Consider the following 13,902-nt stretch of genomic DNA (forward strand, 5'->3'; position numbering starts at 1 on the left):
TTTTAAGCATGCGATGTATTACAGACTCTCAATATCATTGATTCTATCTAAGCTTCAGACGATTTACAAAATGATAACGTTTGGAGACTAGCAAGCACTCATGCAGTAATTCGCTTATTCTTCCCATATAGCCTCTCGATGCAGTTCAGTGTTTCGGTTGTGCCAGCCTCCTTCAGCATGCTCTTTGCGGTTGGTTGCTTTTCCGCCAATTCTTGATAGGAGTTCCCCTCAGCGAAGAAGTGCAGCTTCACTGCCTCTTGACAGTTGTTGAATTCCCGTGACGGCTTGGCGATGACCCTCTGCATCACCCTCATGTGGTTAACCAGCGCTTCAACGTCATCAGCTGTGCCACCCCTCTGCTTCCTCCTCTCCATGGCCTTCATGAACGCCCTCCGGGACCTGGTGAAGGCCTCCACCTTGCTGGCGTCCTTCTCGTGGTAGCAGTAGATCGGCGGCGCGTCGCACAGGTCGCAGAGGAAGTACTCCTTCTCGGGTAGGTCCATGTGCGGCGCCCAGTCCTCTGTGCAGGCGCGGCACCGGCAGTCGAAGAAGTACTGTCCGCGCAGCGCCGCCTGCCGCTCCGTCCAGCCCTGCACGGCCCAGTGGAAGCCGTAGTTGTCGAGCAGCTCGCCGCCGGCCGGCACCGGCTGGATGACGCGCACCACGCAGGCCGTGCCGTGACTGACGCGGAGCACGTTCGGGTCACACGAGTGGTTCAGCAGGCTGACGCTCGGGTAGACGGCGGCGCCCACCTCACGCAGCTCGGCCTCCTCGCCACGCACCACCTGCTCAGAGATCTCGTGCGCGTTACACGGTAGAGACTGCAGGTAGTGCAGCAGAGCGGCGGCCGTCTCCTCGAGGTCACTTCCCTCTTTCGAAACGTCATTCTCTTCTCGGACACTGCTCTGTTCTGATGTGCCGTTTTCTCTCTGTGTGGTTTCGCCGTTTTCATTCCGTGAATTTTCAATACGAGTCGAGCTGTCGCCACGCTGGCTGTATAGAAGACAGGCCAGGCAGACGGCGGTGGCGGTGCGACGGAACAGGTCGGCCACGGAGCGTTGCTTGGTGTGACCCACCAGACCTCGAGCCGCGTCCAGCTGACCGGGGGAGCAGCCCTCTCCCCCAGACCCGGTGGTATCGCCGGGCCGCCCCAGCCGCTGCCGCCGCAGCCGCTCCGGTCCAGCAGCGGCCACCAGCCGCAGCGCCAGCAGCGCCATCGGCCCGACGTCCAGCTCCAGCAGCCGCTCCAGCAGGCCGCACTCCAGCACGTGCTGATCAGCCGCCGCCGTCCGGCACGCCTCCGAGCAGAACCGAACCTGCAGGGGACCGTCGGAGGGTCAGGGGCGGCCCACGAGGGTCGAATAGTGCGAAAATGTCTGGTGAAAGGGCATTTTCACTTGTTCTGGCTAAATCTATGATAACATGGATATTGAATAATGGACAATGAGCATTGAACATTGAAGGTCTGATGAATGTCTTAATCATTAATTTGCTATTTCTCATGACGTGTAACCTATAAACGAAGCCTCAAATTGAGCGACTAAATTCAGCTGGCCCTATATAATATCAGGACAATCCTTCAAGCTGTTACATACTGAAGCTGACCGAGAAGCTGCACATCCAACAATAGTCTGAAATAACGGTTTCAGTCACTGACCGATGAGCAGGACAGACAGGGTACGGTTTCCTGGAGGCGCGCGCAGCACTGGTAGCAGTGGGTGGCCCACGAGTCCGGCAGGGTGGCGGAGCACAGCGCAGGCTCTACAATCACAACATCGCCTGCAGACACGGCCGCGGAGAGGTCACCTCAGGTCACCGCACGGTCCGGCTGAGGTCAGCCAGAGACAGCAGCAGAGAGCGGGGATATACACAGTGGGGTGGGAGGGAGCGGCATGGCGGGGGGGGGGGGGGGGACAGACGGGCAGTCGACGTGTGGCCCGACCTGGAACTCTGTAATGGGGAGCTGGCTGAGGCCACGGCCACGGCCCACTGGCGAATAGGGAAGAGGGGTGGGGAGCACAAATTAGGGGCTGTGGAGTTGTGGTAGTAAAAGATGCCAAATAAATTGTGTCTGTCTTATCAAATGCTAAATAACATTAATCGTGGAATTCCTATATCTGTAGGCGCACACACAAAAAGCGAGCCAACAGTGCATTAGGTATACTTTGAATGAAAGTGTACCGAAAGGAATAATTAACGGAAACAATTTTCAAGCTTAATGTATCGGCAAATGGCCCATTTATTGCTACGAGGGTGATACACTCAGGTCAAAAAAAAATCAGGAAAGTGATCTGGTGAGCAAAAATACATTGATGAAGGGCTCATAATGCATGACCAAGCTAAAACACGGTACCTACATGCCTTTGTTCCACCTGAAAATGAAGCATTGCGGGACATATTGCGGGATGGGAGAGGGCTTTCAGAACACCTTCAGGCTTCGGCACGGGGCTACTGCATTGGCGGTCAGGTCAGGGTCACATTGGGAATGCATGGTCAGGGCGCGAGGGGTTGTCGGGGGGGGGGTGAAATTCGGCGATGATACTCGATACCTCCAACGGCTAGTGTGCCAAGCTCGTAGAAGCTATGAGCACCTGCCGGCAGGTACCCTCCTTTCGCTCCTGACAGTTGCTGGAAACGAAAACATGAGGTGTCAGATGAAAGGGAGGCATTGGTAGCATGTAAAAGTCCCTTTATTGAAAAGACGAGACGCAGCACTAATTTGCAAATACGGCAGCTGACATATGGCCGTCACGCTTAGAGATAAGTATGCAGTTTGAACAAATCCGATACGTGTTAGCATTGTTCATGCACAAAGTAGATACACTGATATTGCCTACCAGTGTGATAAGTAGTATAGGCCTATATCACAATGTTAATTAACGAATAACATATTCCGTGCAGACAATGGCAAGTTTTTTTCCTTAGTAGCAGCGGATGTATTTTCTGCGTTTTATCACAATGTATTTTGAGTATTTCCCCGAAATTCACCGAGGAATGTCGAATACGAATGGCAACAAGATATATAGAAATAGCTTAGAACATTTATATACATTAGGTTAGGAAAATATTTGCATTTTTCTGTTAACCAATCATTGCATATCCAAATTAGTATCACCTACTATTTTGCCAATCCATCAGGTAGTTTCTAGACAAGCTACTTCTGGCTAATGTTGTCTTTCTGGGGGATGGAGGAGACGTCCTAGATAACATACATGTTGATATTTTTTCAATAATAAAGCAATACTTTAGTAATGATGGAACTTAAAAACTTTACGGCTTAGCGTTTTTATTGCATGTCAGGTGCTTTTTGCAAGCTGAAGTTTTCAAATGTAAAAGTAAACAAATTTTATATAGATTTTCAAAAAAATTGTAATGTTTTTGGAGACGCTAAAACGTGCTGTTAGGATTTAGGAATATGAGCTTATTAAAACATCTAATGCTAACTAGAAGACTATCACAGAGAGCAACCGAAAACGGACGTAGACATGTGAGCGTGAACGTCTAACTAATCTGCGCGCTGCTGCAATGCGGTGGCAAGGTCACGGCTTGCGAGGTTAAGAAGACGGCTACGAGGAGACGAAGTGTAGGAACAGTGTGGACAGCCACACTGATAATCTCATGCATACACTAAACTTTGTTGTTTACCATATTGCAAAGTGTAAAACACGTGAAACAACGAGATGTTGTAACCTTCCCAATGATATCCAATTAGCTCCTGACCTGGTGAGAGGTCACTGACTGACCTGGTGAGAGGTCACTGACTGACCTGGTGAGAGGTCGCGGTTGGCCACCAGCATCCTGCCCTTCTCCTGTGTCACCACCAGGTCCACCGCAGCTGACGCGGCCGGTACGACCTCGCTCGGACCATGGGAGAGCGGCGGCAGCTGCGGCACTGAGGGCGACGGGCTCTTCCTCTCCTCCCGGCGTCTCTTCGTCCCGCTGCTCTGCTTCTGCTCATCCTTCCTCTGCTCTGTCTGCTCTCCTTGCTTCTGCGTCCTCTCCCGCTCTCGATTCTGGTCTGAATGTTCCGTCTGCTCCGGTTGCAGCTCCCCCTCCTGTCCCGTCTCCAGCAGTCTCTTGACGCGATCCGCTGCGCTGCGGCACACCAGGCCATCGAGCCTCACTAGCAGCTGCTTCCTTCTCCGGGCGTCCAGCGGCGCGCTCCTGGCGGCGGCCAGTGCCGCGCAGAAGGCCCTCTCGGCGCCGGCGCCGTCCCCCTGCCGCCGGCGCGCCTCCCCCAGTCGCTCGTGCAGCTTGTACCGCATCTCGCGCGGGTAGCCGTGCTGGAGCGCCTGCTGCACGGCCTCCTCGCAGGGCCCGTACCTGCCCAGCTGGAACAGCGCCGCCGATCGGTTGGCCAGTGCCAGGCTGAGCTGTGGGGAGCCGGCAGGCGAGCACTGGGCCGCCTGCGAGTACAAGCGCAGCGCGGCCGTGTGCTCGCCGCGCCCGAAGCAGGCGTTGCCGTCTGCCCGGAGCTGCTCAGAGGCGGCGGCGGAGCGCGGAGGTCCGCCGCCGGTTACCTGCTGTAGGGGGCCGCTCTCCGGCATCTTCATCAGGAACTGCACCCGCTCCATGTCCGTGTCCAGGGCCGAGAACTGCTCGGTGACCGCCTGCACCTGGCCGGAGCTGACCAGACTGCCGTGCAGGCCGCGCAGCAGGCTCTCAAAGTCCACTCCCGTAGACATGATGTAAACCAGGTAGCTACTGCTCCAGTTGTTCGTACAGTCAGGTGGTCAAAACAGTGAAGTAAGTACGTTCAAATATCACCAGTTTTCACCAATCAGCACAGCTTCATTCCAGTAAAGTTCGATGATTCAGTTGTCACTCTGGCTGCACAGGACAAACACGACTCAACAGCTTGGCTAACAGACTGCGAGCCGAGCGCGCCTTGCACGGCTCACTGCTCACAGACCCGGCACCGTCATCCATCGGCCGTCCTCCGCCGCTACCGCCGCCGAATTTCTCAGTCACGTGACCGCGCCGCCGGCTGAGGCAACCCAATACGTCCGGGGGTCTATTCTGGGTACGTGAGGGGAGGGGGGGGGGGGCTGCGACGCTCGTGGCCGGCCGCCGCTGACCCAGCCTCATCGCCAACGACGCAGCGGTGACTGAAGCGTCCGCGGGTGCATATTTACCTACAGACTGGGGTGTGGCGAGGCCACGAGGAGCACACGTGGCTTTATTTTTTTCTCAGTTGAGTTATCTAAATGCCGGGCGAGGAAATTGAAAAACAGGAGGTTCTACACTGCAGAAGACAGCTTCTGTTTTATCTGGGCTTATTCTTATATCAGGGAAATAAATCCTCCGTTTCCACCACGGACGTATAGATAAACGTTTATTTATACGCCCGTGCTTTTCACTTTTCAGTTTTTAATATTATCCGCTAATAACGAATAATTTTCTCTGAGCTACATCATATCTTAGCTTATTTACTACAAGTTCGTTTAGATACATCTTATTCAAAATGTTCGTTAAACGGTCTGAGTACACATACGCTGATTGTGCTGTAATAACTCTTCTGTAAACAAACGATGCCCGCGTATCTCCCTATCCGTTAGTTTGAGTAAACATCGTCAGCGCCTAGTCTGTCGGTGCACCAACTAACGCTGGGCCAGTACACGAACGACGAATCGTCTGTCGATGGAGCTGTTACATCAGACTTGGTGGTCTCTGGTGCTTTATTGAAATAGAAGATCTAAGATACAACTAACGAATGTCATGGGGACATGCACCGGCAGACGCACACAATAGGCTTGTTGCGTATGGTATATCAATGCCGTTTTACAAAATATAGCAACGATGGTCATGGTTTATGTCACAGAATAAATGACGCCCGGATATGCTCTCGCATCCGGATGAAAAACACAGTTTTTATAGCTTTGATGTAGGTACTTGTGTCTTTGTTACAATAAACGTCATTTCACAATTCACTTTCCATTGTATCATATTAGCCTAGTGACTTCATTGTATTTGTATGCTCTGCTGGTTGTCTGGATATTTGACCATAACCTAGCTCTTTCACCTTTGTGGAAGACCTTTTGCATCAAGCCGCGGCCCAATGTGAATGCTTTTCGCAGGCTGTGAAATTACGCATGGTCTTCGGTTATGTTTATCCGAACAGACGCTTACTGTGTATTATTCGATCCGGACTGGTGAGATCGAAGTTCAAATACACAAACTGAGCAATGAATATTTTTACTTATCAATATTATTAAAGCTTTGCGTTGATCATTAGCCATTTTCAGTCGCAAAGCAAACCAATGATGAAGTCAAATGCTGGGTCCGTATTAAAAATAGCTATAGGTAAGTACCTAACTGCGCCTTTTTTCTGGTATGGAAAACTGATCAGTGGTTATGGTGATAAGAACTGGAATGAATTTGACTTCAAAGGCACATTGTTTTTAATCGTCTTGAGAAAAATGCATGCATGTATCATGCGTGTTTGGCAGCTGCAAAGCTTTCACATAGCCATTCGGATAAAAAAGTGTCTTTGTGTATTGGTATGTATTTGCTCATTTGCCTAGTTCTATGATATTGCATGGTTGTGTGCCGAGTGTTTACTGTTTCGCACATTGCCTGTGTCATGCCACTATCCAGTATTTCTGCAGTCTACCGCACCCATTTACAGATCCGCCGTTTTGCACCATGCACGGTTTGCCAGAGAGTGTACCGGGCCGACGGTGATCCCTCCGGCCGCCCTGTCAGCCGCTGTACCGGGCGCTGGCGGCGCGCTGCGCCTATCAGGCGGTGCGCCGCTCCGGTGGGCGGGGCCTCGCACCTGTGCCGCCGCTCAGTCCACTGCCGCCCGCGCCGGTGAGAGCGTCCCACGGGTGTCACGCGCGGTGTGGGTGCAGCCATGGGTGCTAGTGGTCGGCCCAACGGCGCAGTGGCGGAGGGCGAGGCCATGGATTTCGAAACCCAGTACCGGGAGCTGTGCGTGGCGCTCTCCAAGCAGGGCCAGGTGACGAACCTGACCAAGGAGTTCAACTCGATGACCTCGGACGAGTCGCGGGTGCGCTTTCTGCTGACGCTGGACTGCGTGCGCGCGCCATCTCGTGAGCGCGCCTCGCGGCTCAAGTGTCCGGCGGAGAGCGGCCGACTGAGGTCGGCCGGGAACGCCGCCTACGGCCGGCGGGGCCAGGAGCGCGCCGCCCTGCAGCTGTACACGCAGGCCGTGCTGGCGGCGCCGGAGGGGGACGAGGCGCTGCCGCTGGCTCTGGCCAACCGGTCGGCCGTGCTGCTCAGCCTGGGACACCTGGGGCCGTGTCTGGCCGATATGAGCCGGGCGCTGCGGCACGGCTACCCGCAGCGGCTGCACAGCAAGCTGGAGCAGCGGCTGGAGAAGCTGCGGGAGCTGGCGCTGCGGGAGCCCTCCGCGGAGCTGCCGGAGACGCCGACCCTCAGCCCGGACCTCACCGACGAACAGGAGGAAACACTGGTCTCCGGTGAGGGGGCCTCTTACAGCGAGAGCCGATCTATGTAGTCACGAATGTTTAAAGTTTATAAATACTCTAACTTGGTGTCATTTGTCCTGCTTCAAACTGAAATGCAATACTCGAGCACTAGCTTTTGCACAATGCCAAAACGCCACGCTGCTATTTTGTTCTCAGGTCGTTTCCGAGGTGCGGCTGCCCCGGCGCTGCCCTCGGTGAACCCGCTCCTGCCGTCCGCCTCTGAGGCTGTGGAAGTGCAGACCAAGGAGGGCCGAGGACGCTGTCTGGTGGCCGCTCGGGATGTGGCGCCAGGTGAGCGAACCGGTGCATACCTGAGGAGGGGGAGCTGACCCTGGACGGTAGGGTTACTGAGATGGGTGAAGTAGGCGGATGGAGGTTGGGTAGCGTCACGAGTCAGCGCCGTGCAGCGTGCCTGCCTGTGAGGAGCGAGAGAGTGTTCTGCGATGTCTCTTTTTGGCTCTTCAGGTGCAACCCCTCATGTTGCAATAAATAGTGTGGCCAAGTCGTGATCCAAGTCTGACGAGCTTGGAATCGATGCTTGCTATTGTGATAATCATCTAGGATATCATTGGGTTTGCTAGATGACTTATTAGTGGGCAGCTGCACAAGCTTTGTTCTGGAATCCAGTCTGTGATGCAAATATTGATGTTGCAAAGTTGTGCTTTCTTCCCAGCTGGCTATCGCTGCCCTTAACTTGATTACTGCCCAGATGTGTTTTCTTTCTAATCATAACATGCAGCCCTCTGTTTCGTACTATCAAGGGCCACAGCCGGCGCCCAGTGGTGTTTTGAAGCCGAGGTAAGAGCCCGTTCACCCCGTCCCGCGGCACACTTTTCTACCCTCCCATACCTACCTGTGGACCCTACCTATACAGATGGCCGTGGCCTGTGTTTCGAGAGGCACCACCCACTGAGCTTCGCGCCGGTCCTCTTTACAGCTGGCATGTGGCGTTTGGCAGTCGGTATACCTGCATCACGTATGTGCTATCAAACGGACAACTTCTTTTGACAGCATTCTCGACTTCAACACTGCAAAGACTCCTACTCATTCCCTCTGTTTCCCCTTTAAACTGAAGCTATGGATTTCAGCCTCCCTTCCAGCGTCTTTACTTCGGCATCATTATTTTTTCATCCCACTGCTGTGTTATATGTGTTAACTGTAAATACCTCGGGATGCTGAGTTTCACCCTTTCTCACCATATCTACCCAATTTCAGCTGATGGATGTCATGTATCGGTTCGCTCCCCCATCACCCCCCCCCCCACATCTGGGCTGTACCCCTGACCCGGCTGCCCCCCCCCCCCCCCTCCAACTCTCCCCAGCGCTTACCCGACCCTCCCCGAATTTCGGCTGTACCCTGCCCCCCGGCCCCCCCCCTTTCTCCGTAACTTAGTCGCTACCAGTTGTATATTCATTCGCTGATGTATATTTTTCTGTCGCACTTGTATACATAATTTATGTTTACTTTGTTGGTATACGTAGTTTTGGCTGTATCGCATTTTTGTCGCATCCGTATGGTATTCATTAGATGGGTGTCATTATTTACCAATTTTGCATTATGGTTGAGCGGACAAAATTATTTATCGGTCTAAAGTTTACCGATATGGATACCGTTTACCAAAAACATGGGAGTTGCCGTACTTCTTGGAAGTCGTTTTCATAGTCGACGAATGTTCGAATGAGACGAAACTTTTAAATAACGACAAGCGAACATAAGAGACAATAATTGGCATGTCTCATTGCTTGAAAATCGGTTGATGATTAATACGAGACTTGTCTTGTTTAGGATGGCTTGCCACGTCAATGTAGATGCTTTTGACCAAGACTATGCCTTAACATATTAATATAGGTAAACCGCGTATCCTGGCAATGATATCTGTTAGATATACACTCAAATAAATTGCTCTCATTTAATGCGTATGAAGATACCCATCGTTCTGTGTTTGCTATGGGTTTAATGGAACTATGGGTGAAGGGTACTCCAAAAAGTTTTATTAGTTTTCGGCATATTTTATCCTTACTTCTTCATTGATATAAACGCAAGGTGCTTTTGTGACACCCGTTTGCCCATATTGTGCACCAGGGGAGGTTCTGATGGTTGAGCAGCCGTACTGTGCCGTGGTGCTCCCGGAAGAAAGTAAACAGCACTGCCACCACTGCTGCCGCTGGTCACCGGCGCCTATTGGCTGTCTGCACTGCGTAGAGGTGAGAAAACGACCCTGATTGGCTGTCTGCACTGCGTAGAGGTGAGCAAACGACTTCTAGTGGCTGGCTTTACTGGGTACAGGTGAGAAAACGACACCGGTTGGCTGAATTCACTGCGTAGAGGTGAGAAAACGACACTGATTGGCAGGCTTCACTGGGTAAAGGTGAGAAAACGACTCTGATTGGCTGACTTTACTGCGTAGAGGTGAGAGAACGCCACGATTGGCTGTCAGCGCTGCGTGGAGTTGAGAAAACTGCTCTGATTGGCTGTCTCCTTTGCGCAGAAATGAGAGAATGGTGCCTATTGGCTGCCTGCTTTATGTGGAGGAGAGGTGGGAGAAGGGCTCTGTCTTAAAAAAAAAAACAATTAATCGCCATTGGTAAATCTCAGACACTGACCTGACCTGACCTTCCCCCCTCTCCCAGGTGCGGTTCTGTAGCCGGCGATGCCGCGCCGCCGCCTGGGAGCAGTACCACTCGGTCGAGTGCCCCATCTACGGCCACCTGGTGGCTCTGGACGCTGGTCAGATGGCGCTGCTGGCGGTCCGCTCGGTGGTGGTGGCCGGCTGGCAGCGGCTGGTGGCCAGTCAGGCGCAGAGCCGCGCCCCACTGCCCCCAGAGTACCGCTCTGACGACTACCGGCGCGTCCGTGACCTGGAGGGGAACGTGTCCGCGCGCCCGGCGGCCGACCTCTTCAAACGCGCCCTGATGGCCGTCCTCCTGGGCCGGCTGCTGACCGGCAGCAGTCTGGTGCCGGCAGAGATGAGCACCAACGCTGGCACCAGCACCACTAGCAACGGCACCATGAACGGCGATAGCAACGGCACCAGCATTATCACCAGTAACGACATCAGCACCATCTCGGGCGCGGCCAAGCGGGCGCTGGTGACGGTCAGCGCGGAGCTACTGCGCCACCTGCAGACGTACCCGTGTAACGCGCACGAGGTGTCGGAACAGGTGCTGCCCGGCGGCGGGCTGGCCGGAGCCACCACTCGGCAGACGGGTGCAGCCGTGCTGCCGGCGCACAGCCTCACCAACCACTCGTGCGACCCCAACGTGTTCCGCGGCTACCACGGCACGACTGCAGTGCTGCGCGCGCTGCGTCCTCTAGCCAGCGGAGAGGAGCTGTGCGACAATTACGGCTACCACTACGCCCTAATGCCGCGCGAGGAGCGCCGCAGGGGCCTCGCCCGCCAGTACTACTTCGTCTGCCAGTGTACGGCGTGTGTGGCCGACCTTCCCACGTACCCCGACATCCCCAGCGGGCCGCCGCGGCCCGTCTGCCGCACGTGCGGCGGAGAGGTCGCCACGTGTGGTCACGTGGCGGACGTGGCGGCGTACACGGCTGACGTGGCACGTGCGGCGGGTCAGCTGGAGGAGGCGGTGGCCGAGGTTCTGCACGGCGAGGCCAGTGCAGAGGTCAGGGGCCGGGTCGGTCGGCTGGTGACCCTCCTGGACAAACGCGTGGCGCTGCCCTGGAGAGGCCTGAATGATGCGCAGGAGGTGTTCAAGATGTGCTATCTGGTCGATGGCGATGTGAGTCCTGGTGCTGAGGGCACTGATTGCTAAACGCAGAGTCATAGTTGTGATATGTTACCCAAGTTGTGTTGTTGACGTTTGCTAGGCGCTTCGTTAGAGCTAAACATACGGATGCTGCATTAGTCAGTTTGTGATGACTGATGAATATGGCTGTCTTTCTAACCCTTGTTGTAATTATTACCGTTATTAGGTTCATTACCTACCTACGTGTTATCATGATGTGAAATATATCTTCACTGAACAAATGCGATAGTTTTCATGGCATTACCTACAGCGAACATTTATGCTTATTAGCATCTCAGTTGTGCATTTACGGGACCTAAGTGCCAAGAAACCTGCAATATCAACAACACACAGATTACAAGACATGATTAGCATAGCAGCTCAAGTCTAAACCATATTCACCTGCTTCTTGAGAATCAGGCGAACGCGATTAAAACTTTCTCCATATCACGCCAAATCCAGGCCTCACTCCGTCGCTCACCCAGTAACGACTCAGAGTGCATAGAACGGGACCTTCCAGCCACCTTTTCCTCCCGGTATCGAACAGAGCGGCTTTATGCCGCCGCTGCTGGGTCACGAAGTTCGTGATTCACGATAATGGGTGTCGAAGGTGGAGGGCGGCTGATTAAAGGCCAAACCAGTCGGCACCTTTCAGTTTCGGCTTTCTCATGTTTATCGTTTAATCTTGTCCAAAAATCATTTTGCTATTAAAACACGGATTGTAATGTCAAGCAGGTTATTTGTTGATAGAAGGTGGCGTGCAAGGCCAAAATTTTTTATTAGGATAAATTGGATGTTTTATAAAAGCCATGACATCCTCTCTGGGGATGATGAAAAAATGAGTTATTTAACCCTTAGACGCTTATATGCATGCATTGATGACTTCTCTTAAGCTTTTCGGCACTGGTCCTGGATCGGCACTGATCATGTGAATACCTGTTTACTCATTGATACAGGAAGCACCCTATCCACCCGTTCCGCCGTCGGTATGAGTCACCGTCGTCAGCAGCAGCGCGGAGCGCGCCCTGTAGTGAGTAGCCGTGTTCGCGCGCGCCTCTGGAACGGCCCACCATTGGCCCACCTTGTCCCAGTTTCCAGCCGTCAGTCAAGGGCGCCTCACCGCAGCCGCGACTGTTCGGTGAGCTGCGCTGTCGGCCTCTTTTGTTTTACTGCCTTTGAATGAATCATCTTTAGAGGCATGCATTTCGTAAATTCTTAGAAGCTAATGGAGACATTCATAGAAATGATCCGTAGCAAACCGCGCATGTTATGCGTAATCGGGTAAAAAATTAAATAGTCGAAACCAATTTCACTGAAAAGATCGTCTGCTGAGGTGATGCTGTACATATGTTTACTGTTGCTAAGTGATTAGAAATCTTTCATAAAATGGAAACAACCTCGTTTGCCAATGTATCGGTCGTTGATTGGAAAATAACTATTCCACGGTATTCCATGAGTGGCACCTAGTCCTGACCTTTCCTACAATGATTCGGCTGATCGCTAATCGATTGTGAAGTTTGGGCCACCCTGGTAATCAGTTGCGGTTGTTGAGCTCTATTGATATTTGATGCTAGTGTGGCTTGTGAAATTCGTCTTGTTTTTAGCAAAATGCTGGGCACATGATCGATATTCTGCGCAGGAACGCTAACGAATGGGTGAGTTTACTGTCACTCGTAAAGCAACTGATGCGTAGAAGTTTCATTATTGCATCCTATCCTCCCAAAGAATGCACCCAAAACAAGTGCAACCTCGGCACCAAGCTACCTGAAGTGCTTACCTTCAGTAAAATATACCTCTGCTGCTTCATGTTTTCTGAGCGTGTTTTGATTGACCTACGGCTTTATCCGAGCTCTATGACCGAGTTCTCAGTCCAATATCAGTAGCGGGAGGCCACAACCGTCCTACTGAATACCGACCATGCCCGAAACCATTGATCGTATGGTGCCACTAACCACGCTAGGTGATATTCAAATGATTATCCATGATGGCTCGAGACTGGTGGACATGACCGATATCAGAATTGAAGGCGAAGGCTAGGTATGCTCTGAAATCAAGTTAGCTTTGCCATAGTGCTAAATCAGACAGTTTTTTTGTTGCTGGCTAGCCAATTAAAACTAGACCTAAAATGTCAGCTTAATTTTGTATGTGTGCTCGCAGTCATCCATAATGGTTTGAACTTTTTTGTTAGGAGAGAAACGTATTTCATCCATTACTAAAATTGGCATGGGATGAAACCGGTAGCTATCACATCATATTTCACCCACTGACGGAAATAGAGGAACTGCCACTCCGTGCTCACGTACGTATCCTACAAGATTGCGTGCTGGTCATCTCAGCTTGTCGGAAAGGCGCCTATACATACCTCCGCTCCGCTGCCGCTGTGCAGCCAGCCGGCAGTAGGAGTGGTATCAGGATTAGGAGTGTAGGTGGGGGAGTGGGGGTGGCGCTGGGAGAGTTGCCCAACTCTGAGTCAGTCGGGCGGAGCCGCACTGACCACAGAGGCTGGCAGCTGGCCGAAACCGCCGACCGACCACAGCGGACAGCCGGCCGGCCGGGCGACTCAGCGGACAGTGACTCCACCGGTGCCGTCAGTGGCTGTTTGGCTGAGTCAGGACAGCATCACCGGCGGAGGAACAGCGTCACACATAACTAGCACGGGGGACTTGCGATAATGTGTTGTATGTTTGCATTTACCTGTTTGT

At 52.8% G+C, this 13,902-nt stretch overlaps 2 protein-coding genes across 2 annotated transcripts; one reads left to right on the forward strand and one right to left on the reverse strand.

Annotated features, from left to right (window-relative positions):
- On the reverse strand, window positions 1-4,967 carry LOC122391005 (SET and MYND domain-containing protein 4-like). Its single transcript, XM_043384519.1, has 3 exons — window positions 3,767-4,967; window positions 1,658-1,779; window positions 1-1,316 (listed from the first exon to the last, which is right to left on the reverse strand). The coding sequence occupies exons 1-3, from the start codon at window positions 4,683-4,685 to the stop codon at window positions 99-101; spliced, it is 2,259 nt and encodes a 752-aa protein (XP_043240454.1). The 5' UTR covers window positions 4,686-4,967; the 3' UTR covers window positions 1-98.
- Window positions 4,968-6,770: 1,803 nt separating this feature from the next.
- Window positions 6,771-11,439, forward strand: LOC122391020 (SET and MYND domain-containing protein 4-like). The gene is made up of 4 exons (XM_043384540.1): window positions 6,771-7,445; window positions 7,611-7,745; window positions 9,537-9,658; window positions 10,085-11,439. Exons 1-4 carry the CDS (start codon window positions 6,857-6,859, stop codon window positions 11,225-11,227), a joined length of 1,989 nt encoding a protein of 662 aa, XP_043240475.1. The 5' UTR covers window positions 6,771-6,856; the 3' UTR covers window positions 11,228-11,439.
- Window positions 11,440-13,902: the final 2,463 nt, after the last annotated feature.

The sequence above is a fragment of the Amphibalanus amphitrite genome, unplaced genomic scaffold, assembly GCF_019059575.1.
Source record: "Amphibalanus amphitrite isolate SeventyFive unplaced genomic scaffold, NRLGWU_Aamphi_draft 000418F_arrow, whole genome shotgun sequence".
Lineage (NCBI taxonomy): Eukaryota > Metazoa > Arthropoda > Thecostraca > Balanomorpha > Balanidae > Amphibalanus > Amphibalanus amphitrite.